The sequence below is a fragment of the Telmatherina bonti genome, assembly GCF_933228915.1.
Source record: "Telmatherina bonti genome assembly, chromosome: 13".
NCBI classification, from domain to species: domain Eukaryota; kingdom Metazoa; phylum Chordata; class Actinopteri; order Atheriniformes; family Telmatherinidae; genus Telmatherina; species Telmatherina bonti.
The window spans coordinates 7,900,833-7,927,564 of record NC_136611.1 but is presented as its reverse complement, the minus strand read 5'-3'; the positions used below and the strand labels follow the sequence as shown (position 1 = coordinate 7,927,564).

The 26,732-nt window shown below is 38.8% G+C and overlaps 2 protein-coding genes across 2 annotated transcripts in view; one reads left to right on the top strand and one right to left on the bottom strand.

Annotated features, from left to right (window-relative positions):
- hs3st1l2 (heparan sulfate (glucosamine) 3-O-sulfotransferase 1-like 2) overlaps positions 1 to 9,562 on the top strand; it is a 45,820-nt gene extending 36,258 nt beyond the window's left edge. The window contains exons 2-3 of the mRNA XM_079250796.1: positions 6,870 to 7,244; positions 8,532 to 9,562. Coding sequence (XP_079106922.1) covers positions 6,981 to 7,244; positions 8,532 to 9,197 — 930 coding nt within the window. The 5' untranslated portion in view covers positions 6,870 to 6,980 and the 3' untranslated portion in view covers positions 9,198 to 9,562. The remainder of the gene's footprint in view (positions 1 to 6,869; positions 7,245 to 8,531) is intronic.
- A 14,340-nt stretch (positions 9,563 to 23,902) lies between these two features.
- h2az2a (H2A.Z variant histone 2a) lies at positions 23,903 to 26,586 on the bottom strand. The gene is made up of 5 exons (XM_079251091.1): positions 26,500 to 26,586; positions 25,425 to 25,502; positions 25,182 to 25,295; positions 24,975 to 25,104; positions 23,903 to 24,825 (listed from the first exon to the last, which is right to left on the bottom strand). Exons 1-5 carry the CDS (start codon positions 26,500 to 26,502, stop codon positions 24,764 to 24,766), a joined length of 387 nt encoding a protein of 128 aa, XP_079107217.1. The 5' UTR covers positions 26,503 to 26,586; the 3' UTR covers positions 23,903 to 24,763.
- Positions 26,587 to 26,732: the final 146 nt, after the last annotated feature.

The window sequence follows — 26,732 nt, the reverse complement described above, 5'->3', positions numbered from 1 at the left end:
TATGTAGGACAGATGATGCTGACTGAGCTCAAAGATCAGAGTCTGTGTTCTAGAAATATACATGAACAAGGTGGTTAACATGTGGTAGAGTTTAAATAATTTTCTTGGTACACTGACAAGATAGTGATGGGTCAAAAATATGCATACAACATGCAAAGTATATTAAATCAACGTTGATTTTCGATGCCACCTGCATCATTTTGTAGATCTGTGGTGTTAGTGTTCATGTAAAATTAAAAAGGCTTTCTTTTGTTTGCCATCTGGAAGAAGCCAAACTTTGAAACAGACTTTTTGGATGTACCCGGTCCAGTCAGCATGGAGGAACCTCTGCATTTTATCTCTTTAGAAATAACAGACATGTCAGGACAGCATTTATTATATATGAATCATTTCATCAATGCAACTTCTAAAGCAAACACCAGCCATCCAGAACACATAATGACTGACAAATGTGTTTAAGGGAGGTTAGAGGACTATTTGTGCTCCAGTTGATGATACACCAAAAGGTGATAGAAGCTGTGTTTCCATTAAACCTAGAGAAAAAATAAATATTGCAATTAAAAAAAAACAAAAAAAAAAACCCTCAAATATTACTAAAAAGGTTTTTAAGTGAGATTTAACGAGAACTGAGGTTTATACACTAAACACAGTTCAATGGAAAAACCTGCAAAACCCAATCGTTTGTCAGAATTTGGAAATATCGCTTTTATGTTCTAAAAATTTGTACTGGAAACGCACCAAGTCATAATCTCACATGATCTCTCACAGAAAACACACACTAAAGCTCTCTTACCCACCCACCAATCCCATTTTACATTAAAAATCTCCAGTCCCTAATATCAGGCTAGATGCTGCTGTATAGAAGCGACACCACGAGGATCCGTCCACACGATGGGCGATCTTATCCAAGACCACAGACCCGCCACCATGGAAACCATCTCAGTCATCGCCCACATCGCAACTATTAGGCTGCAGCGTATGAACCCAATGTCACGGTGAAGTGGAGGTGTGGACCCAAGTGCAGAGAAGGAGGCGCTGTGCAGAATCAAGAAGTTTTAATGAGCTAAATGGAAAACTGGAAGGCGGAACTCAGGCTGGGAGAACGACAAACACAATGAACCAGCACTGAAGAACAGAAACCAAGTCGTATGCACATCCAGAACCAGACACAGGTGGAGTGCATAAACTAAATGAAACCAGGTGAACAACAGGCAAAACAGGAAACAAGACACAAGGGAACTAAGCAGGGAAAACCACAAAATAAGACAGGAATCCAGAACTAAAAAGACACAAACCGTCCAAACCACAACACCTAGCCAGACAAGACGGTTCCTGCAGATCACACCAGATGTGCTTCACTGGAAAATGTTCACCTGGCTGTTATTTACCCAGCAATCCAGGTTAAAATTCTTAACTTGGTCAAGCACTTCCTGCAAATGTGAAAGACTTAGAGTTTGCTGGTTGTTCCTCAGATTCGGCATTAAACAGACGAAGACTCACGAAGACTAAGGCTGCAGCCAAAGTCTTATTTAAACTCGTCCTTGTAAGATGCATCATGTTTATCCTGAAATGGTATCTCTTGATTGGTTCCTGCCTAGTTTCTTCAAGCACTTGGTGATATCTACTCTTACACTGCTTAAAACTTATTGATTTGCACATCTTGAGAAAGTGAATGATTTACTGTCAGTGAAAAGTCAGTGAAGTGATTTCATCTTCATTTTGTTGGCTTTTACCAAAATGATAAGTGATACTTCTCAATTGGATAAAAAGTTTCAGTTGATTTTCTCAGGCTTGTATCCTCACACCATGCGGTAAAACTGTTGTAAGCAGTCATCTATCCCATAAACAAACACACACACACACACACATCTCTACATGGAGACTCCCATCCAAAGCCAACAAGGGATGGTTAGAGCTGGCAGGATGACGCCAGTGTCGCCAGGCCGGGGTATAGCGCAGAAGGCTGGGGGGTGTGGTGATGCTCCCTGTAGGTACAATTAGTGCGCCGCTACAGGAACAATGCTAGACAGGGTTCCTCCACTGAACCAGAACATCGTTGCACTAATTAATAAGTCAGTTGCATCTGAGCAGTTTCAACATTAATAACAACAGCAACATGAAGATCAGCATAAGCAGAGGAGCAGGAGGGAGGAGTGAATGATGTACTAACAACTTTCCACCAAGTTTACTAAATAGATTTCTCCCTTATCGTCCAGGAAGTTGTAAAATTACAGCTCAAAGGCGTTACCTGAAGCCCATTTTGCCCAAAACGTGCAGCTTGTTGAGGTGCTGCAACATTTTTACAAACGTAGAAGTGTTTTTCCTTTTTACTCCAGCAAAACGCAGCCACAATAGGATTTATTGTTAGTCATTCTAACAGTATGTATGCTCCGATTTACAGCCCGAAGAGTACATTGTTCATCTTTACTTTGGTTTGATTCAAACAATTAAAAAAAAACTAATTTAGTAACTATTCTTAAAATGAGAAAATATGTAAACAAAACAATCAGCTCAGCACAACAGTAGTGATGAAATCTGAGACTTAGATTCTCCCAAAGACATGGACGTTTGTTTTTACTTTTTTTGCTCAGCAAGTACTTGAAACAGTTAAGCACTCAGTTAGAAGCCATCGTCCTGAATAACTAATGTATTTAAGGATTAAAGCAGGAAAGTTTGTTTAAAGTGCTAAAACTAAAAGCACTCGTCTAAATAAAAGATCCTGAGTAAAAGTTACTTGGTTGTCTATTGTTGGGTTGTCATGGTTACATACAGAAACTAGTTACATTGCAATTTAAATATTTAAAAACGATGAATTATTATCTAAAGCAGCTTTAGAAATGAGCATTTAAACTTTCCATTGACATTGAAGTATCATATTTTAATACACCACATATTTCATATAATTCCTTTTTTTGTTTGGGTTCCTTTTTCAGATATTATAAATTATTCCACTTTTTATTTTGTAAATAAGAAGGCGTGTCTCAGTGGGACTTTTTGTATAAATGATGGCTGAAAGAAGAAAAGCAAAGCTTCATAATAATTTCTTGTTTGTTTAGTTTAAAAATGTCATTTCTAAACTTCAGTTACTAAGTAACTACAATAAATACTGCAAAACTATAAATGAGCAGTAAAAAGTAATATTTACCATTAAAGATGAGAGAAAGTATGAAGGAAAAACAAAATAAATCAAGTGTCTTTTTGTTAAATTCTAATGTTGACGTCACAACAATAGAAAGGATCAATGAATCTACTGACATCATTCAGGTACCAGTGGCTTTTACTCAAAGAGCAGAGATGCAAGGAGACATTTCTGATCCTCGGATCTTCAGGTCGCTTCAGCTCAGCTGCTTGAATGAACCAGTGAAACCTTTAATGTGGCGTTTATTCCACTTGTCCTGTTTGTAATTACAGTCTGAACAAAACAACTTGAATATAATAAAACTTTTCCTGACTGAAGCGGAGATCCAAGTGGTACAAACGAACTTGGGTGTAAATGATGATGGTTCTAGCAGCACTCAGGTTCTGAGGCTCCTTAACGGACTGTAGCCGTCGTCGGTGTGATTACTTCCATCTGTACTGTTTAATGAGCACAATGCAGCATTCTCATATGGAAACTGCTCCTTTTGAAGTCGTATCAAACAAGAGCTAAAGGTAGTTTTTCCTGCAAGAAAATGATAATTAATAATCCTGGTGGAACCAGGCATCCCGAGGGCGGCAGCTTACAAATAAACATGTACTTTACTCAGTCTCCCTTCCAAATACCTACATATGTTCCACCCCATTGGGAAGGAAAGATCCTTGAGATGTGAATGATACAACTCCAGGCTAATCATAGATGTGGATTTAGTGAAGCCTTATTTCAGACTAAAACCAAACTGTACTCCTGCAGCAGAGGATGCAGGAAGAAAAGCAGAACTGTTACATCAGCAAGGATCAACAAGAGTACTCCAGTGAAGTAGTTAGTCCACAACAGGTCTCACAAACCTGTTTTAGGCTAAAACTGCAGGATTTTAGGTCAAATTTGACTGGATCAGGGTTTAATACATGGGAATCTGGGAAGTCTGGAATGCTCAACAGCTGAGAGATGAGAACTGGGAACTCATGTGGACTACCGAAGATCCAACTGAGCAGAAATCAGTTCTTGAAGTTTAACCCATAAGAACCCAGCGTTACAGACATTTGGCATCACTTTATGGTACAAACTTTGTTCAAAATCCAGAAACAGTCGGATTATTGTCCACTTGTTACGCTGCAAACAAGTGGAATAATCTGCCAGTGGAGATTAAACCCTCACCCCATGTAGAAACTTAAATTTAGGTTAAAAACATTTCTTTTCTCATGCGCCTATGCATGAAATCTGCACAGTAACTTTTAATTAATTCTGCTTTAAATTATTTAATTAATGATTATATTGGGATTTGGCTATTTGTGTTGTCTTTTATGCTTCTTTTTGTCCGTTTTTACACCATCTGTAAAGCTTTTAATATTTCAATTGTCTTGTACATGAAAGGTGCTGTACAAATAGACTTGCCTTACCTTCTGCTTCTTAACGGACACCACAAAGCAGAAGATTACACTATATAAATTTTAAACCATGATATGGTAATAAATGTTAAATAACCATGAAAAACACCTTATTTTATTTTTTGGTAAAGACACATTATAAAACTTTTGCCATTTTCCCGTCATGCTCCCCCTATCGATGGCTAGGGGGAGCATCCATCTTGCATCCTACCTGACCTCTCCAGCCAACAAAAGACAATCTTACTGTCACGGAGGGGTGGTGGAGGTGGACTCAAATGCAGGATCTGGAGGCAGGAAGGCTGAATGTAGACGTTTATTTCCACAGAAAAAAAAAAAAGACTTCACACAGGAACGCAGGAAACTAACAAAATGAACATATAAATGAACTGCATACATGAGGAACAGAAACCAAGGCGTATAAATCCACAGGAACAAAACGAGACACAGGTGAACAGATGAACGGGAAACCATAAGAGAACTAAACAAGGAAAACTACAAACTAAAACCGGAAAACAAGAATACAAAACAAGAGACCAAAACTAAGATTACAAAACACACATCATGACACTTACAATCACTCTTGTTTTGTTTCTTTTTTAATCTTCTTGTGTTTGTTTGCTTAATCAGCGACATTGTGGGTTCAAAACAGCAAGATCCTTATTATGCCATGAAGCTGGGCAGCAGCGGCTCTAGAAATACACATGATAGATGCTACTGTGTCATCCAACGAGTCTGGGATGTGGAGTTTTAGTCAGAAAGTTACAGTTTGGATAAAACAATAAAGACCTGAGGGTTAGATCTTTATGTGTTAAATCTACACATGGCCCCAAATCACCCCAACTGTCATTGGTTCACAGACTTTTTCCACATGTACCCACATGCTGAGCTGAACTAGCCTGGTCATGATGGCTCTCACTTCACGCTACCTCCATGGCAGATAGTTGAAGAAAACTAAGTAAAACTGAATATGAAAGAAGTTTTTAAGTTTTGTTTTGACATTTTTAAATCTGACTGTCTTTTCTCATATTTATTTACTATGGAAATGTTTTTCTGGTGTCAGAAAATCCCTCTGAGATGAATAAAATTCACCTCTTCTGCTCTTAATGAGCTCTGATCTGAATTTGACGATGGATTTTTATTGGAAAAAACTTTTCTTTGATAAACTGACCTCGTGTTTTTGTGCTGAAGGGTCATCATTAACACACATTTCTCCATGCACTTCCAGTTTGTGCAAATCTTTGTCACAGACTTTGATCAGGCTTGTTGGAGCAAAAACTTGGTGGAAGAGCAGCTCTTCCCACAGCGAGCTAATCAGTTCTGCCCTGAAGCATGAAACATTGACGCCGGCTGATCATGTGACGCTGATCACAAGTTTTGCGCCATCTTGCAGCAGACATGTTCACATTTGATTCACAGTTTGGATAAAACCATCCACACAATGCAAAAAAAAAAAAGACATTAAAAGAATGTCATTAGATTAACTGTGTGAGACATTCAGAGCATGCAGCAAGTTTGATGTAACAGCTGTTCAGATTGAACTCTGAGGACGAAACCTCACAAGCATGTTCATTTTCTGTCTGCTTAAAACATGGATTAATATTTCAACATTTTCTGCCCATAATCACATCACGGCTCCAAACTCTGGCCTAAAACCACGACTGTCTGTTCTGATGTAAAACGGCATATCAAAGCTCAGGACTCTGTCAGAGACCAGGGATCGTAAAGCTGTGCAACAAGCACGTGTGCATTGAGCTACAGCATGCAAGATGAAAAATTATGCTGTAAATGTGCTCTCATAATACGAGCAATGCCGACAGCGCGTCCTCCCCCAACTCTAAGAAACACATCAGATAACAGCTCTGCTGGAATATTCTGGTCAAACACCAGTATCCCAGTGTGTGGATTAACTGGTTACATGAATATGCAAGACACTGAGTGTGTTGACATACTAAACATTAAATAAATACTTAACTTCAGCTTGTATGCTCATTTTCTCCCCAGTTTGTTGCAGCTATTACTATAAATCACACTGTTTGTGTTATATGAATAATTTACTGCAATATTGTTAATGTTTTCTCATTTTAAAACATTGATTTCATTGTAGAATTTCATTTCATCTGACCAGAAATGTGCCCAAGAGTGCAGCAAACTCGATGAACATCAAAAAGTCTGACCAGTTTTATCTGGCTTCATTTGAACAATCTGTTCTGAATAATTTGCATCAAAAAGGAGCTTTTTTTTGCTTTGTTTACCAGCCAGGCTTGTCACCTGTCTACTAAAATGGTGCTGGGAAAGAGTGAGGCAGCAAAAGTGAACAACAACCTTTACTTTTTCTTGGCTTTTAGGTTGTCTGGTTGAAGAAATCCCTCCTGAGGCCCCTGCTGGCTGATAACAAGCACTGCGTGGGAGCTGCATGAGTGTGCGCTCATAACCACCACCTGTCTCCGTGTGGCACCATGCTGTGGACTGTGCTACTTGCGCTGCTGGTGCTTCTGCTGCTGCAGACTCAGCTCTCTGTGTGCTTAAAGGACCTGCACACTGGGAGTTCCAATTCGCCTCTTTACTCACCTTCATCATCGTCCTCATCCTCTTCCTCATCTTACAATGCTACCCAGCAGCGACTGCCAGGAGCTATTATCATTGGTGTGCGGAAAGGAGGCACCAGGGCGCTGCTGGAGATGCTCAACCTGCACCCAGATGTGGAAGTGGCAAGAGCTGAGGTAAAACATTAAACTTCCAACCTTTCAGGTGTTTGTTGTGTATTTTTAACTTCTGTCAAGCTTCAATTTAACTTTAGCAATTGGAAAGTTGTGGGAAAAAAAATACACTTTTCAACTTTTAAGGGTTTCTGCATGAGAAACAGGAAAAGAAGAAATAATTGCAGCTGTGCAACCTGTGATTCCTGTGTTGTACAGCTCAACAGCTGGAGAAAATCCTCAATATTCAGGTTTGTGAGCTCGTAATGAAGCCCAGCACTGTTTCAGCCTGCAGCAGACACTCATGTGGTTCCATAAACAGGTTAAAATAATGAGTTTATTAAGCCCAGGAGGTTTTAAATCAAACAATTAGCCTTATTTTATTGTATAATGTGTTTAAAGTCACCTTTGATGAGGCATAAATTTCCTTTCCGTGTTGCTTTTCATGTGTTTGTGGGAAAATTGTTGCCATTTGTGGCTACTGAGAGCATGAAACTAATTTCTGCTGTCAGCCGCTGGAAACCAGTGGATGTTTCCCAGCTTTCGTCTGAGAGGCCAATGAGGCAAAACCAATGTGGTGCCACAAAAATCATCATCAGAGGGTAAAAAATGTGAGATTTATGCTCTTTATAATTTTTTTTTTATTTACAAGAGAAAAGAAAAATCCATTTTAACAGTTTTTTCCCCTACTGGTAACCAGCCAATTCATCCCTGGAAAACTCCAGATCCTCACTGATCCGAACTGACTTGCCAACATTTAGGTCTGTCTCGCCCAGTGAATGCTGGGATAAGCTCCGGCTTCCAGGGAGCCTGAAATGGACTGAGTGGTTAAGAAAATTAATTAATATTATGTCTCTTGCTTTATGGCTTTATGTAACGTTTCATCAGGAATTCATTAAAGAAATCAGCATGCAAATGCTCTCAAGTCGTCTTCCTTTTGTGCTGCAGTGTCCCCATTATGTCCCCAACAAGGTGTGATGTATGTTTACGTCCTCTTTCAGAGAAGTTAACGCGGTTTAGTGCAGCCAGCATGTATTAAGTTTATCCACAAACAGAAAACAGATCAATTTTTTGGTACTTAGCTTTTAAATCAGTAAAAGATGGCGGACCTGTCCTCGGATACTTTAAGATGAGGACTGCAAAGAGAGAGATTAGTTTGGACAAGATGGGAAAACATTAAAAGCTCTGAAAGTCTAAAATGATCAGAATATTTTGGAATAATTCATATTTTTAATATTGTGTTTTTAAAAAATCAAGAGCTGCATCAGAAAAAAAAAAGAAAGATCAAGTATCCTCTCTTATCTTTGCCAGGTGCACTTCTTCAACGTGGAGGAGCACTACCGCCGTGGTCTGGCCTGGTACAGAGCCCAGATGCCCTTCACCCTCCCTGGTCAACTGACAGTGGAGAAGACCCCCGGTTACTTCGCAGCGCCTGAGGTCCCTGCACGCGTGTGGGACATGAACCCCGCCGTCCGCTTGTTGCTCATCGTCCGGGACCCTGCAGAAAGGCTGGTGTCCGACTACACCCAGGTTCTCCACAACCGCCTGACACAGCACAAGCCCTACCAGCCTCTGGAGGAGCTCCTGCTCCACATGGGCCACATCAACCCTGCGTACAAGGCGCTGCAGAGGAGCCTGTACCACCAGCACCTGGCCCGCTGGCTGGAGGTCTTCCCCAGGGAGCAGATTCACGTGGTGGACGGCGACGCCCTCATCCAGGATCCTTTCCCAGAACTGAGAAAGGCCGAGATGTTTCTGGACCTGCCGCCCAGAATCAATCCCAGCAACTTTTACTTCAACACCACCAAGGGCTTCTACTGCCTGCTGTCTGCCGGACACGATAAGTGCCTGGATGAGTCAAAGGGCAGACCCCATGCTCCACTGAGCGCCCAGGCTCTGAAGAAGCTCTGCCAGTACTTCAGGAAGCCCAACAAGTTATTCTTTGAAATGGTGGGGAGGTCGTTTTCCTGGTGTTGATCCAGCGAAGAGCCACGGAGGAGTTAAAGCCCCTCCAGAACGATGCAACACAATCAGGGACACAGCGGGGGAGAGAAGACTTTTTGTAGGTAGATGAGCAGAAAACTTTTTAGTTCAACTAAAAATAAAACTCAAACAGCTTTTTTTCTTCCTTTTTTAAAAGATAATACCTTCTCAGGTATGAATGTGGCCAACAAGTGCTGCACGCAGAAGGTGTGTGTGTGTGCGTGTAAACCGAACATGTGGCCAACGTAAACCTTTACCGTTACCATGCTGGTGCCTCCTCAGACACTCACGTGACGAAGCTACAACAACCGTGCCATACACACGATTGACGCTGACGATGGAGCCGACGGCTTGTTGCATGTGGGGTGTAAAAAAAAAAAAAAAGTGCAGACTTCGCAGCGACGTAGGAAAAGATGGTTGCATTGATGAATTGTTGCACTATGACCTAACTGCATCAAAGGCAACTCAAAGAGGAAGGCAACTCCATGCTTTAGTTTTGTTTTAATGAGTGTAAAAGTTGTGTGTGTGTGTTGATGTTTGTTATCCCATGCTTAGTGAGAATATTAGTTGTAAAGCGGCGCTTCAGTTTCCTTTTAGCCATAAAAAGGTCGACATGCTGTTATTGCATTTTTTTGGTTTTTTAAACTGTCTTTCTAATAAATATCTGGAGTCTGAAGTTCAGTCTGTTGCCTGAACCCAAAGAGGAGCTTTAAAGGCTTTGAAAACATCAAACAGAAAAGACAGAAGAGGTAAAGAGTCACTGACAGGCTTCTCTGCAAACTTTCACAGTATGAAGATGTTCCCTGTCAGTGTCTGTCTGACATGGTTTTTACATCGAGGATCAAAGCGAGCCGGAGCTTCTTTTCATTAAGTTATTCCCGTCGAGCCATTACATCTATTTTCACCACTGATCGGTTACACATCACACCTGTAGGTCAGCAGAAGGGCTGAGCGTGCTCACATCCTCTGTTCAGAGGCCTTAAGCTGAAGAGTCGGATCAGACTGAAATAAAGAACCAGATTAAAGGATTGATGGACCAAAACATGTCCGACTGGATCATTTGTTCATTCAATCATTCGTTATCCTAACCGCTAAGTCCGATTAAGGGTCGCGGGGAAGCTGGAGCCTATCCCAGCAGTCTGAGTGAAAGGCAGGACACACCCTGGACAGGTCGCCAGTCCATTGCAGTGCCCGACTGGATCAATCAAAGTTAAATAGTGCTTCAAACCACATGGATTAAACCTACTTTAACACATGACTGGTCCATCACAGGATCCTTAAATTGTTCCTGATGGCTTTCAACTTTACTCTTTAATCAACTTTAGATTTATGAAATTACTAAATTATTTCTAAACACTTTCAAACATCCTCAGAACGATTCATCTCAGATTTATGTGTGTACCGACATAAGTCCAATTTAACTCTGATGAGTTATAATCCATTTAAACAACTAGAATATAACCCATATTAGTCCAGTTTAGTAGAACTGCTTTCATGTGATCCCAATTCATAAAAAGGAAGGGAAAATTATTAAACAAGCTGATTTTTTTCCAGTGAAAATTGATCCAAATGATCTTGAAATTGCAATCAAAGTTGGAGGGAAAAGTGCATACTGCCTCTTGTGTTGATCCTATAAGCACTAAATAATATTTCCATGTTCATGTCACATGTGATTAAGATGTCTGACATCCTCCCAGTGTCCCTCAGATATGATGTCATCATGTCCCGACCGGCTCGGAAGCCGCAACAAAGACGAGGCAGAACTTTTAAAGAAATATGAATACGGATTTATCAACCCAACAAACATACTGCCAACAACGTGTGGCAGGGTAAAAGGAGAGGACGGAGGGGGTCAGCGGAGGTCAGATGGTTTTACAGGCTGTCACAAGAGGACTGACTCCAACAGAAATCTTAATACTTTGTGTTGGTGAAAAAATGAAATTTTCCTTTCTGACTTTAAGGCAGTCGTTCAGTCCACAAGGTCCACTGTCCTACAGGCTGTTTCCCTGCTTCAACACACCTGACTCAAATTAATGGCTTGACATCAGAAATCCATTAAATTTGACTCCGGTGTGTTGCAGCAGGGAAACATCTACTACCTGCAGGATGGTCGGCATTGAGGATCAGGATTGGGCATCACTGCTCCTAATACAGAACTTTATTTTCTCCTTTTTATTCAGCATTTTAACTGTTGGAATCTTCCCAACTTTTGTACGGTTTTGTTCTTTTGTTTTACAAAGTGCAAATGATGTTAGAATCATACGAACTGTTTTAACAAGGACGACTTTATTAATTTATTTTGGAAAATAAATTAATAAAGTCTAAATGGACAAGAAAGCAAACAGAAGCTTTAGCAAACCAAAAAAGAAAACTGATCAAAAAACAGAAAGGATGAGGAATACAAATACAAAAGTTGTATTTAATGCAGAAGAAAAACAGGAGTTTTTTGCGCTTTAATCAGTTCTTGTTTTGTTCTGACCTTTAGTATAAATCGAAACTTACTCGGCTGGGTTTTGTTGACGTTTTAGTGGCTCTCACATAAATCCAGCTATGATCTTTCAGGCCGACCTTTACAGACTACACATTTTCCTCTTTATTGGTTTAATTTCTTATGACAAAGAAAAGCCAACTTAGATGAAAAGAGGTTAAAAAAAAAAGGTCCCTTCAGAGAGCCAAAAGACTAAATTACAAATTATTGAGCGGAACAAAACTATGAATCTTTACTACCTTAAAAAAAAAAAAAAAAAAAAAAAAAAAAAAGAGCTGAACCTAATATTTTGTACATTAGTTTGGCATTTTTTTCCCCCCAACAGGATTCATGTAACAAACTGTTGTAGAATTCATGATTTGCACTTATAATCTAAAATGGAAAGCATCCATAAACATCTGCACTCATGTAAACTAACTCCAAACCATTACGTACATTTTTATAATTTCGCACAAGCATGCATACTTAATGAACAGAAATAAGCAAAAAAAAAAAAAAAAAAAAAAGAGATTAAATGCATTTAAAGGACATTTATAAATTTTTTTTACTAGGGCTGTGACAATATGCTTTAGTCCCAATCCCATTCCAATTTTTTGGGTGCCGATTCGATTTAAATTCTAATTCTCACTATTCCTCGCTATTGTTGATTTTTGTAGACTATAAATTCTATAGAATATAGACTATAGATTCAATTTATCGTAGTGCACTCTTCTGCTTCCTGGCATCCATTATGGGGCAGTAGACCAGTATCAGATCATACACAGGGTTTTCAGCAACGTTTCTACAATAAAGTGCTGCAAAATGTCTCAAATAAGATACATCTGGCTTTAAATAGTTCAAATATGTTCCAACTTTCCGTATGAGCCGTCAGTTGCAACCTCTGACCTCTCTCATTCGTATCATACACAGAAATGAATGTGTTTATCTCTAAATATATATGATGTGTTCAAGTGTAACGTGCCTCTGTATTATGGACAGACAGATGCGGCAGCCAGCCTCTATGTACCACAGAATGGGAGGTGAAGGTTGACCTCAGGCTGTCACCCTCCCACCTCCCTCAGAGGAAAACTGTATGGATGAACACAAAGGGAGATGGAGGAGTAAACAGATGATTCTTGCTCTTTGAAGATGTAAGGCAACTCCATCTTTCATGTGCTCCCACCGAGGCCCACACTTGTAGACAACACATCCGATGTCACTTTTAATCACAGAAAGCTTTCCTTCATGCGTTGGGGTTACTGAGTTTGAAGCAGCTTTGTTTCCAACTCTGTGTTGACCTGAGATTGACTGAACAAGTTAAAGTCAGATGCAAATCTTCAGGATCAACAGATCTATATCAATGTCGTATTTGATGCACATCATGCCGTTGTCACATTGACAGCCTTTGTGGCTTACTAAACTGTCAGTTTCATACATATCACTGGTGTGGACTTAAAAACTCTGCAGACACTTGATGGCTCTGAAATGTTCTGCGGTGAATGAGGGCAAGTGCAGGACTCAGCAGGAAGGAGGCAAGAAACTGACAAACTCAATTTATCACAGCTTGACAGAGAAAGCTGACCCAAAAGCAGCCTGAAGAGGCAGACCAGTGCAAAGATCCCGGGTTAAATGTGGACTACTGATAAAGCTGCAACAGAGGGGGAAGAACAGCTGTGATCTGGAAAGGAGTAAAACGGTGGGGACACCACATGATTACAGGGATAAAAATCGACCCAGTTAAGAAAATCTTAATTTAGCACCATTTCTGTGAGAGGAGCTGATTTTTGGCATAAGGGGGCTTTGTCTCAACTGTGAACAGAGTTCACCTAAAATAATTTTATCCTCCTTATTTATGGAAATTACAGCAAATTTCCAGTGTTGCATTTAAAGGAGGACGCATTTGCCCAAGACTGGAATGTCATGCACGTGAAAAGCTTTATATCTGCACTATGCAGGGCCACACACCGCAAGATTAGAAGAGATAGCGTGCGTGCGTGCGTGCGTGCGTGCGTGCGTGCGTGCGTGCGTGCGTGCGATCTGTTTCATGTTATCAAGTGTGTGTTCTCTAAACTTGTGCAGGTTTGAAGAGTCCTGTAAAATGTGCCGGCCTTAACAGAGACCAGGCTATATCCTGAGGATGACTAACAAGCAGCAGGTGAAGGGAATGAGCAGATTAAAGCAGGTGAAATGAACAGGAAATTTAGAAAAACTAAGGAAAAGAAATAAAACTGAAACAAAACCATTGACGCAAACAAATTAAAATGCTGTCAAGGCTGGAAGTCCAAGAAGCTAAATTAAAAACAAACAATTAAAAAAAATGATAGAAAAACACCAAACTGACAATTTAGAAGATGTAAATGAAATGTGGATTAAAAAGAAAAAATAAAGGAGTAAATACATTGAGAAGAGGTGATCAGAAGAGTGGAAACTTATTGATCAATGGACAAAGTAGCAGTCTTAAACAGATTAGGAACTAAATAAGACCAATAAAACAAGAAAAATCTAATAAAGCTGGAAAATCTTTTCAACCCAAGAAACTGAAATTCTGAACTCTAACTCAACAAAACTCTGAAACCAGACCAGGATCAGACCAGACCAGTAATTTTAACAATCTTTATTGTAAACTTGGTGTTCCCTGAAATTTGGGCGTGGATCTTTTTCTTTCTTAAAAAAATAAAAACATCAAAAGGTACAACTATAAAATGTGGCTGTTTTTAGAGAAAATATGTTCATTCTGAATCTTAAGCTCAGAGCAAGCTGCAGCAGTGGCTGAAAAGTTCGGAAGTTCGATACCAGCTTTTGTCACAGATGTAAGGTATTCAAATTTTGTCCAAGTCTTCATTTCAGATGCTGATATCAACTGACACTCGCTATTTTTTCAGCAAGTTGTGCCAAACAAACACAAATATCTGGGAAACCATACATGACATCTCCTATGTTTCGTCTTTTTGAATTAGAGCAGAGGAACCTGAAGAGTTTGATTTATAATATGTGCATATTGTGTAAAGGTTGTGTCACTAAAAAAGTAAAAACCGATACCAATCATTTCCGTTACTGTATCATCCGATGATATCGGAAGGTCAATAATATCTGACATCTGTCCTAAAAGGGCTGAAGAGGTTGTGATTTTACATAGGACTGTGGACAAATGCAAATATTTCTTGGCAATTACTTTAAAAAATAATAATGTAAAGAATTTTGAAAATAATAGAAATCTCTGTAGGTTCAACACTTGAACGATGCTCCGATATCAGTATTGATATCTGTCCCATATTATTGCTTCTGTATTTATAAGTGTTCAGACACTACACAACCCCTGTCTGTCAATATCAACATGTTGATTCAAAGAGATTAATTATCATTTTTATCATCAGTTTTCCAGAAAAACGTTATTACTGCCATTTTGACATGATCTCTGTGAGAAAAGCTGATTTTAAGGTATAGATATGTCATTAAAAACAGCTATGAACCGAGTCCACCAGAAAACACTTTAAGTCAAGATTCAGATATTTTTCAAAATTTAAATTTTAGCTTTTCGTCATCATTTGTCCAGAAAAACAAAATAATGACTCTTAAAAAGTCCTGAATTGGCATCAGCTCTGCAAGAAAAACTGGTTTTATCATACAAAGAACCACAGAGTTGTTGCATTCTGGTCCACACTTACCAGTTAACGTTTTAGTACTCTTATAGGTACCCGGTATGTTGACATGTATAAGTAGGCTACTTGCGTTATCAATGCATCTCTAATTAAAACTAAAGCGGTAACACTAATTCGATTTAAATTGTGATTCTCACAATTCTTTGATATTACTGATTTGTGTAGAAAACTCATCATTTTTCTTAATTTCTGTTAGGAAAAAATAATATATTAGTCAGACATTCATTCTGCTGCTATATTGAAAAAGAAGACAAGTAAAAAAAAAATAACAATAAAAATAGAAATAAAAACTTTAATAGATTATTTTTATTTACTTGTAAAACAAAAAAAAAGAAAAAGAAAAAGAAAAACAAGAAAAATCAAGTTTTTAACAAAAATATCGATTTTAAAATTGTGAAGCTAAAAATCCCAATATTCGATTTTTTTCAATTCGATTCCTCACCGCTAAAAATTGGACAATCTGCTAAAATCACAGGATGAAGCTTCTTTTTTTTTTTTTATCTTTGAAGTTCTAAAACTTAACCAAAATGAGGTAAAGTTATAAAAAAAAAAATCTCTTTTTTTTTTTTTAAATTTCATTTCATTCAATAAATAAAAAAATATTTTAAAAAATCTGAACAAGTCTTTAACTTAAACTTGAATGACAGAAGGAGCAGATCATATAAAGTCGTATATTATCTGCTCTCTTTTAACCCAGTCCTCAGGACAGTATATATGAACAAACAGGCAAAAAAAAATAAATAAATAAATAAATAAATAAAATCTGCATAACCTAATCAGGCATAAAACATCTCACTGACCAAATCTTTTTTTCTTTTCTTTTTTTAAAATTTCTTTTTCTACACCATCTTTTTCTGATGACTTCCAGCTATACAACTCATCTTAAAACATATTTTACAACATTAGACATATTTTAATTTTCACATCTAACAAAATGTAATATTTCATCTTGGTTTATTCGATCAGAATGAATTGATATGTTGCAGCTTTGGGGTTGATTGATCCAAATCAGTGGGTAAGTTGTACCAGCTGGGCAGAAACCAGTCTTAATTTCATCTAAATAAAAACCAGGTGGAAAACCAGGATAAAGTGAGGGTTTCTCTGTCAAATTTAATTAAAACTGAACTAAAACTAATAATAGAAAATGTCAGTGAAACTAATAAATATTTGTTAAAAAGTGTAAAAGTAATGAAACGAGGACGAGTGAGCTTCAGTGTCACTAAAACACTCAAGCTCCATGGATACGTCAGGAAGATGGCCGAAACGGCCAATATGAACAAGTCTTCAGGGAAGAACTGGAGAAGGTCTGGAAGGTGAGAGCAACAGCAGTACCTGTAGTCAGTGGAGAACTGGGGGGCGTGAAACATCAGACATCTCCATCCAGAAGAGATCAGTCCTGGGAACCGCTACAGGACCCTCAAGCTCCCAAGACTCTGGTAGAAGACCCCAGCTTGAGATGAACCGCCTTCGAGCTGCCCAGAGGAGACGAGAAGGTAGGGGAAGGAAGAATATATCTTATGTGTGTGTTTGTGTGTTTGTGTAAAAGCAAAAAATAAAAATAATAAATTAAGAAAAAACAATAGAAACATAATAAATTATAATATGAACAAGAAGAAGTATACAGTTTTTTTTCTTTACAATTTCTACTCCTTTCTACTCATCATGGTTTGAGATATTTATTTAATACATAATATCCATATTGTACATATTTATCTGTGTATTATGCAGTAAATAGATATATAAACCATAATGAGACAGATCTCTATATAATTATCCCTAACGATATAAATATCCATCTCAATTCAATTCAATTCAACTTTATTTGTATAGCGCCACTTCACAACAATGTTGTCACAGGGCACTTTACATACACAAATCAACACGCACATCATTTCGAGCCAATTCATACATATCCTATAATAGAAACCAACTGATTGCATCAAGTCATGACGTAGATCCAATCCCCCATCCAGAGCATGCACGCGGCGACAGTGGGAAGGAAAAAACTCCCCTTTAACAGGAAGAAAACCTCCAGCAGGACCCAGCTCAGAGAGGGCAGCCATCTGCCTCGACTGGTTGGGGTGGAGAGGACAGGAAAGACAGAACAACATGTACCACATCAGTCGCCAAGTTCAAATGATTGGTTGGTGCAATTAAACGGCAAAGAAACCAATTGATTGCATCGAGTCATGACTTTGATCCAATCCCCCATCCTGAACATGTATGTAATAAACATACATACACACTAGGGCTGTGATGATATACATTTCCCTCGATTCGATTCAATCCTGACTTTTTTGGGTGCCGATTTGACTTCAATTGCGATTCTCACTATTCTTTGATACTGCTGGTTTCTGTAGATTAAAAACCAAAAAAAAAAAATGTACAAAACTTTTTTTTTTGCTCGTCATTTTTTTTTTTATTTCAATTTGGAAAAAACACCACAGTAGCAAGACCATCATTCTGCTCCTATAATTCCCAAGAAGACAAGTAAAAAGATCAATAAAAACAATAAAAATGACAAAAATTTTATTATGAATTATTTTTATTTATTTAAAAAAATATAGTTTTTAACAAAAACAAAAAAAAAATCTATTTTAAAATTGTGAAGCAAAAAATCCCAAAATTTGATTTTTTTTATTCCATTTTTCCACCCCTAATACATTCATACATGTCCATAAATATACATAAAGCACATGTATAAGCACTCAATGCATATCAGCTTATAATATCTCACATGTTTATCAATAAGGGCTCTGCTAACTGAATGCATAAATGTGAGTCATTTAAACCAGGCAAGAACAAGACTTTCAAACACCCCCCCCTATACACACACACACACACACACACACTTTAACCCAGATGTCATGAATAAAACAATTCTAGATTTTATTATCATCATCCTGATCAATGACAGCTGCTCTGAGCATTATCTTCCCAACCTATCCACAGATCAGGAAACATTCCTTCATGTTAAACTTCCGATGTGTGTTCAATCAGATGTTAATAGGTTTATGTGTGAATATTTTATATGATCACTTCCTGTTGACTGGATCATTCATGAAAATCCTTTCCAAGATTTTGGCAATCCATCTAAGAAATACTTTACTGGATATGATTAAAGACCAAATAGTTTTTTTATTAAAGGCAGCAGCTCGTGGAACAGCACAAGAAGACTGTTAAATGTAATTCAGTTATTTAGACATCCATCTGACTTGTTGTCTTGTTGATGCAGAGAAAGCGTTAGGCTGTACTGAATCATTTGTTTTTTACTTTGAAGAAACTTGGTATGTGAACTACCTTTTATTAAATAGGTGAGTGTTTATTATAACTGCCCAGTAACAGTAGTCCAGTAAAACAGTGACCTAAGGACAACTTTGAGCTTTTGAAAGGATGTAGGGAACTAGAATCTGCAGACATGTGAGGAATGGACCAGAAAATCAAAAGCTTTGCCATTTTGTTCCACTTGTTCACTAAAGAGCTGGTATACATCTGTACATCTCCCGTTTCAGCTCCCATTCACAAGATCCTGAGATACTAAAACCTTTCTGCTTAAAGCAAAGCCTCATTAGCTGCTTTCATTTTTCACAAAATGAATACATTTCTAAAATTTCAATAAACTATAATAGCAATTTGCAGGTGTTTTTCATGAGTTGTGTAAAATTGAATCAGAAAATCCGGCAGATGAGATTGATGCTACTTTGCTGTGAACCTCTCCTGTGTGTGCATTGATGGTCAAGCCTTGAAGAAGGCAAAAGAACTCCATCATCTGCAGAGAGAAGAGGCAACCCTGAAGTATCCAAACCACACCTGAAATGGGGTGCCTTTTGTGTACTTGCATTAAATCCAAATGTTTATCTACTTTTCAGTTTAAACCACCTGTCATGGAACAGGCCCCAACTTCTCACACCAGCCTGTAATGGAATAAGCAGGTATGTGTGTACGGATGGACGGATGGACGGACGGACGGACGGACGGATGGACGGACGGATGGATAGATGGATGGATGGACGGACGGATGGACGGACGGACGGACGGACGGATGGATGGATGGATGGATGGACGATGGACGGACGGACGAACGGATGGACGGATGGATGGACAGATGGTTGGATGGATGGTTGGATGGATGGACAGATGGATGAATGGATGGACGGATGGATGAACGGATGGATGGATGGATGGATGGATGGACAGATGAACGGATGGATGGATGGATGGATTGAAAATACTAACTGGGCTTAAATGAAAAGTTTGTGCTTCTGTTTTTGTTTCCAAGGAAACAGGGTTTTAAACTTTTCCGTCTCCTCGAAGCGGCTTGGCATTTTGGTTCAAAGCATTATAATGCTTGACTGCATTCATGTAACCTTCCAGAACCAGTTTCTGGGCTCCAGAATTTAATCCTAATTAAAGAGTCGCTTCTGAACTTGGGCAGATTTTCCCAGTGATGACAGCAGATTCAGCATCCATCTTGCATCCTTCCTAAACTCTCTCCAGTCAGTAAGAACCAGTCTGATGCTGACTTTTCTCAATCTTTTTCTCACTTTCTTTTCCTCCGGTCTTCCAATAACGTCCTCCTGCATTTCTTTCATAAATCAGCCACAATGCACGTTTGACACTGCCAGTGTGAGTATATCAGTTGCTGGCGTTGGATGCAGCGCATCAAGCGACGCAGCATCCCAGAAGAAAAAGGATAGAACGCTGCCGGGCAACAAAATCCAGGAACGTAAATAGTAAGTGTTACTGTGGCATCAAAACATGTCAAACACATATATTTAAGGTCAGATAGCTACATAGTGCTACTTTAAGTAGAAAGCTGCCATGAAAGTTTTTTTTTTCCAAACATGAAAACGGAGATAAAACAAAGAAAAAGACCATAATTCTACAAAATGTTTCATAAAATCAGTGTAACTCAGATCTGTTGTTAAAGGTTCATTGTATTAGACAATTCACAGCAAAGGTCAGTTCTGTCTGTGTTGTAATAACCCCCATCATTATCCGCGCAGGGTTGTGTGCCAGCACTCATCCAGATCAACATGTTTGATCATTTTAGTCATTTCACATCCGAGTCTGAAGCAAACAGAACTTCAGAAGTGGCAGTGAACATTTTTAATAAGCCAATTTTCTGTTCCTGTCAGCCTCAGAGTTGATTGTTTCTCTACTGTCTCATCATTCATCTCTCCACATCATTTGCAGCTCGTAATAAAGACATTTTATGACCCTTCAACCAGCTGGAACTGCAGCGAGAATAATGAGATGAGCACAGTGAAGTGAGACAAAGGAGGAAAACATGCAAAGATTTCTTGTTACTGTTGGTCTTTGTCAGGAAACAAAAGTTAATTGTGCTTCTCGTATAAGTTTATTATAAGAAATAAAGATGTGCTTTAAATAAAAAGGGTTTTCTTGGTCTAAAAATACAGAAAACTTCCTCTGATTTCCAAAGTTTGGAGAAACCGACTTTATGTGTTTGTGTATTCTGCAACGTGTTTGCATCTTTGGCTCTTTAAAAGAAAAGAAAACTTTTTCTTCGTGTGTGTTTTTATCTCACGTTGTTTTGCACCTCAGGGCCACTTTAACAGCAGGAGGTAGGACCCTCGTGCAGACTTGAAGAAGACAAGAGCTGTTCTTGTGGTTTATTTTTATAAATGCTAAATATGAGCTCACAGGGAGATTGGCATTGAGGCAGGTACCAGAATACAGGAATAATCCATAACCGGGAGAGGAATCAGAGAACAACACAACGAAGTATCTGACACAACGTTACAGGAAACACAGGCGGGACATCAGGGGAATAGATACAGAGGGAAAATGGGAGGGTGTGATGGGTGGAGGTACTGTTGGTACTTTTAATCAAGTCTGACAGAAGAAACCGCTATGGTTTGATTCACATCGCAATTCCTAACAAAAATCCCCATCTAACTGGATTTATAAACCAATCAGAGGTTTTAAACTCCCAAAATAAGCCATGTTTTGTATTGTGTTGTACTGATAGATTAAATGAAGCTTGGTTGTAGATAAACTGCCGTAGCAGCATTTTTCTTGAGTTTTTCCCTCTTATATCCTCAGTTTTTTTTCTTGAAGCTGTCAGACTGCTGAACTCCAGCCATGCTACGTAGACAGCATCACCCCTTAACCCCCCTCCCCTCCCCACGTCCACCCCACCTCATGACAACAGATCTGGACAGACATGCACTGCGAGCACCTTTACTTCACCAATGCAACAACACTAAGTGCAATACACCAAACCAACTCATGCACATGTAGCCTACATTTGTATTCAGTGTATATTTTTAACTTAAATTTCTATTTTCTTTTCTTTTTTATTATTTAGCTTATATTTCTACTTATTTTTCAACTATTTCTATTTATACTTTTCTATAGTTTTTAGTATATATTCCTTCTCTCAGCTACGCCCATGACCTCAGTTCCAGTTTCGTATCTCTGACATGTGAATCAGCTGATATGACAATAAAGTTCCTTTAATCCTTGAATCCTCATGCTGAAGTGAATCAAATATTTCAAGAGGAGAAAAGGTGCGGCTGAAATCAACGTTGATTTTGAGCTGTAAAGTTAAGGATTCATTCATGCCGTTTTCCCTCCATATATCGACTGTGTTCCTACACTTTACTTGCTAATGGCTGCAATATCCTTCAGGCTGAAACATCAGCAGCGGCATCGTCCTTCAGAGGAATCACAACATGCAAGACGAAGTGAAGATGAGAAGGCAAAGGGAACAGAAACAACTACAACATTTCAGCCTTGAATGTCAGGCTGTGAGAATAAACGGCATGATTTAGTGGCAGCAAACGGCCGGACCGTCCTTGTTGAAGATGGCAAAACGACCGTGAGACTGGAAAGCTGTGCAGATGACATGAGGGATTTTCTATCCTGTGTAGCGTCAGAGCGCCTCTGTGTCACTTCATGGAAACTCTTCATCGTTGTGCGGTGGAGGTGAAGAGTTATAAACACTTGAAAATCAATGGCTAAACACACAGCGGCACCAGGGGATAAATTTTCATTTATTACACACACACACGTCCTGTCAGATAATGTGAGGGGTGTGTGTAGCATCAGTCTTGCATTGTAATAATCCCATTTTTCTGTGACAAAAGATGCTTTATGTACTGAAACTTACTGATGACTAATAAAACAATTAAATCTGGTTGATATCATCTGACTGAAAGCTGCAGAATTTCTTGTTTAGCCACATGACCCCAACATTTCCACAATGTACAGTCATACTAGATGGAATAAGAAAATGCATAACCACTTATGAACTCATGAATTTCTCCACTATGAGACACACTTTGACATATTTCCACGTTCAGTTAATTCCCGCCGACATGACAGCAGGATGACAACAGAAGCAGAACAACAGCGTGTCCATAAACTTCAAGAAGGGCTTGAAGACCAAAAGAGTCTGAAGTGTTTAACCAGCATCCAAATTTCACAGATATCAGATGGTGTTTCTGGGAAGCGAGCCAAATCCACAAAACACATGACTCACTGGGCCAAAAGGAGCAATATGCTGCTGGAGGTTTCCATCAGAAGATGCTACACTGTGCTCATAAAGGGATGGACATGTCAGCAGGTAGGCTGTGGTGTTAACCCCTTCATGCTTGACTCATATTTCAGATACACTGTTTCTGGGACCAGTTGGATCATTTTAACTTTGATGAAGCCTCTTGTATATAGTTTGATGCTTGTCTTCTGCTCCCCGGTGGAAACATTTTGCACTACAATACCTCTGGCATGTCACATGGCAAGAAACAAGATATTTGCAATTTTCGTTCTTTTAAAGGACCAAAGACTCTGGATTTTAAAACATACAAAATGAGAGAAAATTTTACACCCATTAATTCTTGGGTCATACATTCAAACGTGAAATTATGCTCTGTTGGTACTAAGGAACACAAAGCATCAATACTATCACACCACTAAAAGCCTGAAGTGTTGACAAAGACTAGATGGATCTATACTATCAGGCTGTTCCCACCTAATTCTGTTACTACCATCTCAATGTGGAGCTGAAATACAGATCAGAAATGTTTCACCATCTTCGGTTGTCCAGTTTTGGTGAGTTTGAAAATACTAAGACCAACATCCATGACACGCTCACACACTTAACTCCCCGTTTTCTTCATTCTGATGCTCATTTTGAACTTCATCTTAACCATTTCCACATGAATAAACTGAATTGCTACCATGTGATTGGCTGAACCACCATTTGTTTACAAGCAGCTGAACAAGAAAAAGTTTGATGCTGGAATAAAATACCATCAACTAACATGAATTTGCCACTGGCGCCCTCTGTTGGAAACATAATGTATTGCTCCTGTGATGAAACTGCTGGCATTTAGAACAAATAAATCTGACAAGTTATTTTGTTCCCCACCTTTTAAAATATTTAGCTAGATATAAAATATTTTCTCTTCCTAAATGCTTTTCTTATACCAGGTTTCAAATGAAAAAGCTAATCCATCTGAATGACAAACATTTAGCAGGTTTGTACATGTTGAGTAATTGTTCATGCAAAACAATGAACAAATATGTAGGTTTTAAACCAAGCCAAGAACATGCCAGGGTTATTTATTCAAAGACAAAAAAAACCAAAACGCAGTCATTGCCCTCAACACATTACTTTTCAGAAAAGGCAGATTTCTGCTGTGGACATGCAAGGGCAGTTAGATGCTTTAAGCGCTCAAGTTTTTTTATATTTATTTTTTCTCCAAGTATCTGGCTGCCAACAACCCAATCTAGATCAGAAGTTAAATGGCAGGACTTCTGCTCCAATGTGAGGATAGGATGAGGATCACACCATCAATATAATCTCAAGTTTATCCATTTTTATGTTGTAAACATTCACAGAAACACTGTAGCAGACTCTTACAGTACGTCTTCATTTTTATGTAAAGAAAAAAATCCAACTTTTTTTTTTTTTATACATCACTATCCTTCTGCAGTTCAAGGTATTACAGTAATTCAAAAGAAAAAAAAGCACCATCTCACATTTAACTATTTTTACCCACTTAGCTGTTAAAAACAATCGTCTCCTTAAAAACCTGTTATAGCAAATATTGTAACTTCATGAAAATAACCACAAAACAAGTCTTTTTTTTTTATATAAAAAATGATTTTTTAACACTTTTTCAGTATAAAACATTACAGATTCAGATGCCAATCAAACAAATTCACTCTCATTTCAGCATGGAGCTCCCCAGTCAAACTTACTACAATAAAATACAAAGGGTTCTGTAGTTAAGGGATTTTTCTGTACTTTTTTTTGTTTGTTTTTACTAATTATGGAACAACGAAACAACACAAAGTCTAACAATCACTCTTTGTTTGCTATAATATTAATAATAGAAAAGAACAAATGTGAACTCCTGGTCCAAACAAAGCCCAAGTCCCGAAATTTCTGGTCAACATGGCATCTATGCAGTCTTCTGCTGGCCCTTCTTCCCAATGAGGGATTTGTGGATGTGGGGAATGACACCTGAAAGACAAACCAAACTTTGGTGAGATTAAATATTTCTGGCTGTAGCTTAATATTTGCAGGTCTGCAGAGAGGACGGGAAATAAAATGAGCAAAGTATAGCGATGAAATGCATGCGTTCCAGGTGAAAGAAGCATAACGAAGCTTACCTCCACCAGCGATTGTTGCCTTAATAAGGGAATCCAACTCTTCATCACCACGGATGGCGAGCTGCAAGTGACGGGGAGTGATACGTTTCACCTTCAAGTCCTTGGAGGCATTTCCCGCCAACTCTAGTACCTAAATAAAAATGACATTTTGTTTTAAAGAAATGCAAACAGGAGTAATAAACATGCACAAAATAATGGTGAGCTCACTTCAGCAGTGAGGTACTCAAGGATGGCAGCACTGTACACAGCTGCTGTGGCTCCAACACGACCGTGGCTGGTTGTGCGGGTCTTCAAGTGTCTGTGGATACGTCCCACTGGGAACTGTCAGGAAGCAGATACAAAACAGTGGTTAAATTAAAACCAAAGCTGCTTAATCTCTCTCAAAAGGATGAGGTATGTTTTAACACCTGCAGCAAACCCACAAACTGCCGTCATGATGAACATGTTTACCTGCAGCCCAGCCCTCTGGGAGCGCGACACCGCCTTCGCCTTGGCTTTGCCACTGTCTTTTCCTGCTTTGCCTCCAGCCTGCAAGGAGTAAAAATCACAGAATAGGAAATAACTGAGCATGAAATCAAAGGAAGGCAAAACTGACAGACATGAGTCAGAAAACTGGGATTTTGTGCAGAAACTAAGCTTTAAAAAAATATCAAAACAAATAAACTAAAGTCTACTGCGGTTGTTTGTCTTAAATAAACATGCAAAATGCTGAAAAACAAAAACCCACACCGTTTCAATAACAAATTCAAGTCTCGTAATTGATCACGTCCATCGCGCGACAATGGCCAACCGGTTGAACAGTGACCACTTTCCCGCCAACCTAAAATAATACAAAACCAGAGGCGGCATTTCTAACGATCACCGGAAACCATATGTATTCAACCCAGCACTAAATTACCCGATTTAAAACAAACATAAAAAATAATCATTTGTAACCTAGCTGGTGAAAAACAAAGGAACACACATGATGTCAGCGGGTTCATGTCAAAGACCCCGCGTCTTACAAATCACACGCGCCAGCAAGTTTCCCCCATTCATAAATTAACAAAGTTTCCCCTCACAGTGATCTGATCGCCCTGAAACCACACATTTACTACCCTTACTTCCATTTTCTTCCACTGTGACTGATTTAAAAACACGTGCAATGAAGAAGTAACTCCGTATCAACCATTAAGCCAAAGAAATAGCTAAACTCAGCCCGCTAATGAAGCTTTCAGCCACCGAGTCAAAGAATACTTATAAATAAATCAGTTTAAGTACCTTTCTATTGAAGAGCAGATACCTAAATGACCATATTATAATAAACCCTACATGCTACCTTTAATCGAAGCTATAAAACTATAAGACCTACAAAGATAATGCTATTGATAATGCTAACGTATTAGCTCTTTTTTTAACCATGCATTTTGCTCGGTTTTTCTCAGTTCAAATCCAAAACAGCACTTTCCACAACTGCAAAATCCTTCCAACATATATTCACCAACACCCGAAGTAATGCATCTACCAATAACTTAAGCTCTCATACCATTTTTTCGCCTCCTTATTTGATTGTAGAACTGAGTGGATAGCAAACAATTTCGCCTCCCGAAAGCAAAGAAACAATAAACCCTTTCGCAAATCTTTTACATGCGACCCCTCGTGGGAGTCTGTATAGCCAATCGGAGTGTGCGTTGTTACTTCGAATCTTCCGTTCAACCAATCGTCAAACAGTTTGCAGAGAATCCACCCATCCCCCACCTTCAAGAGCGGTCTCTCTGC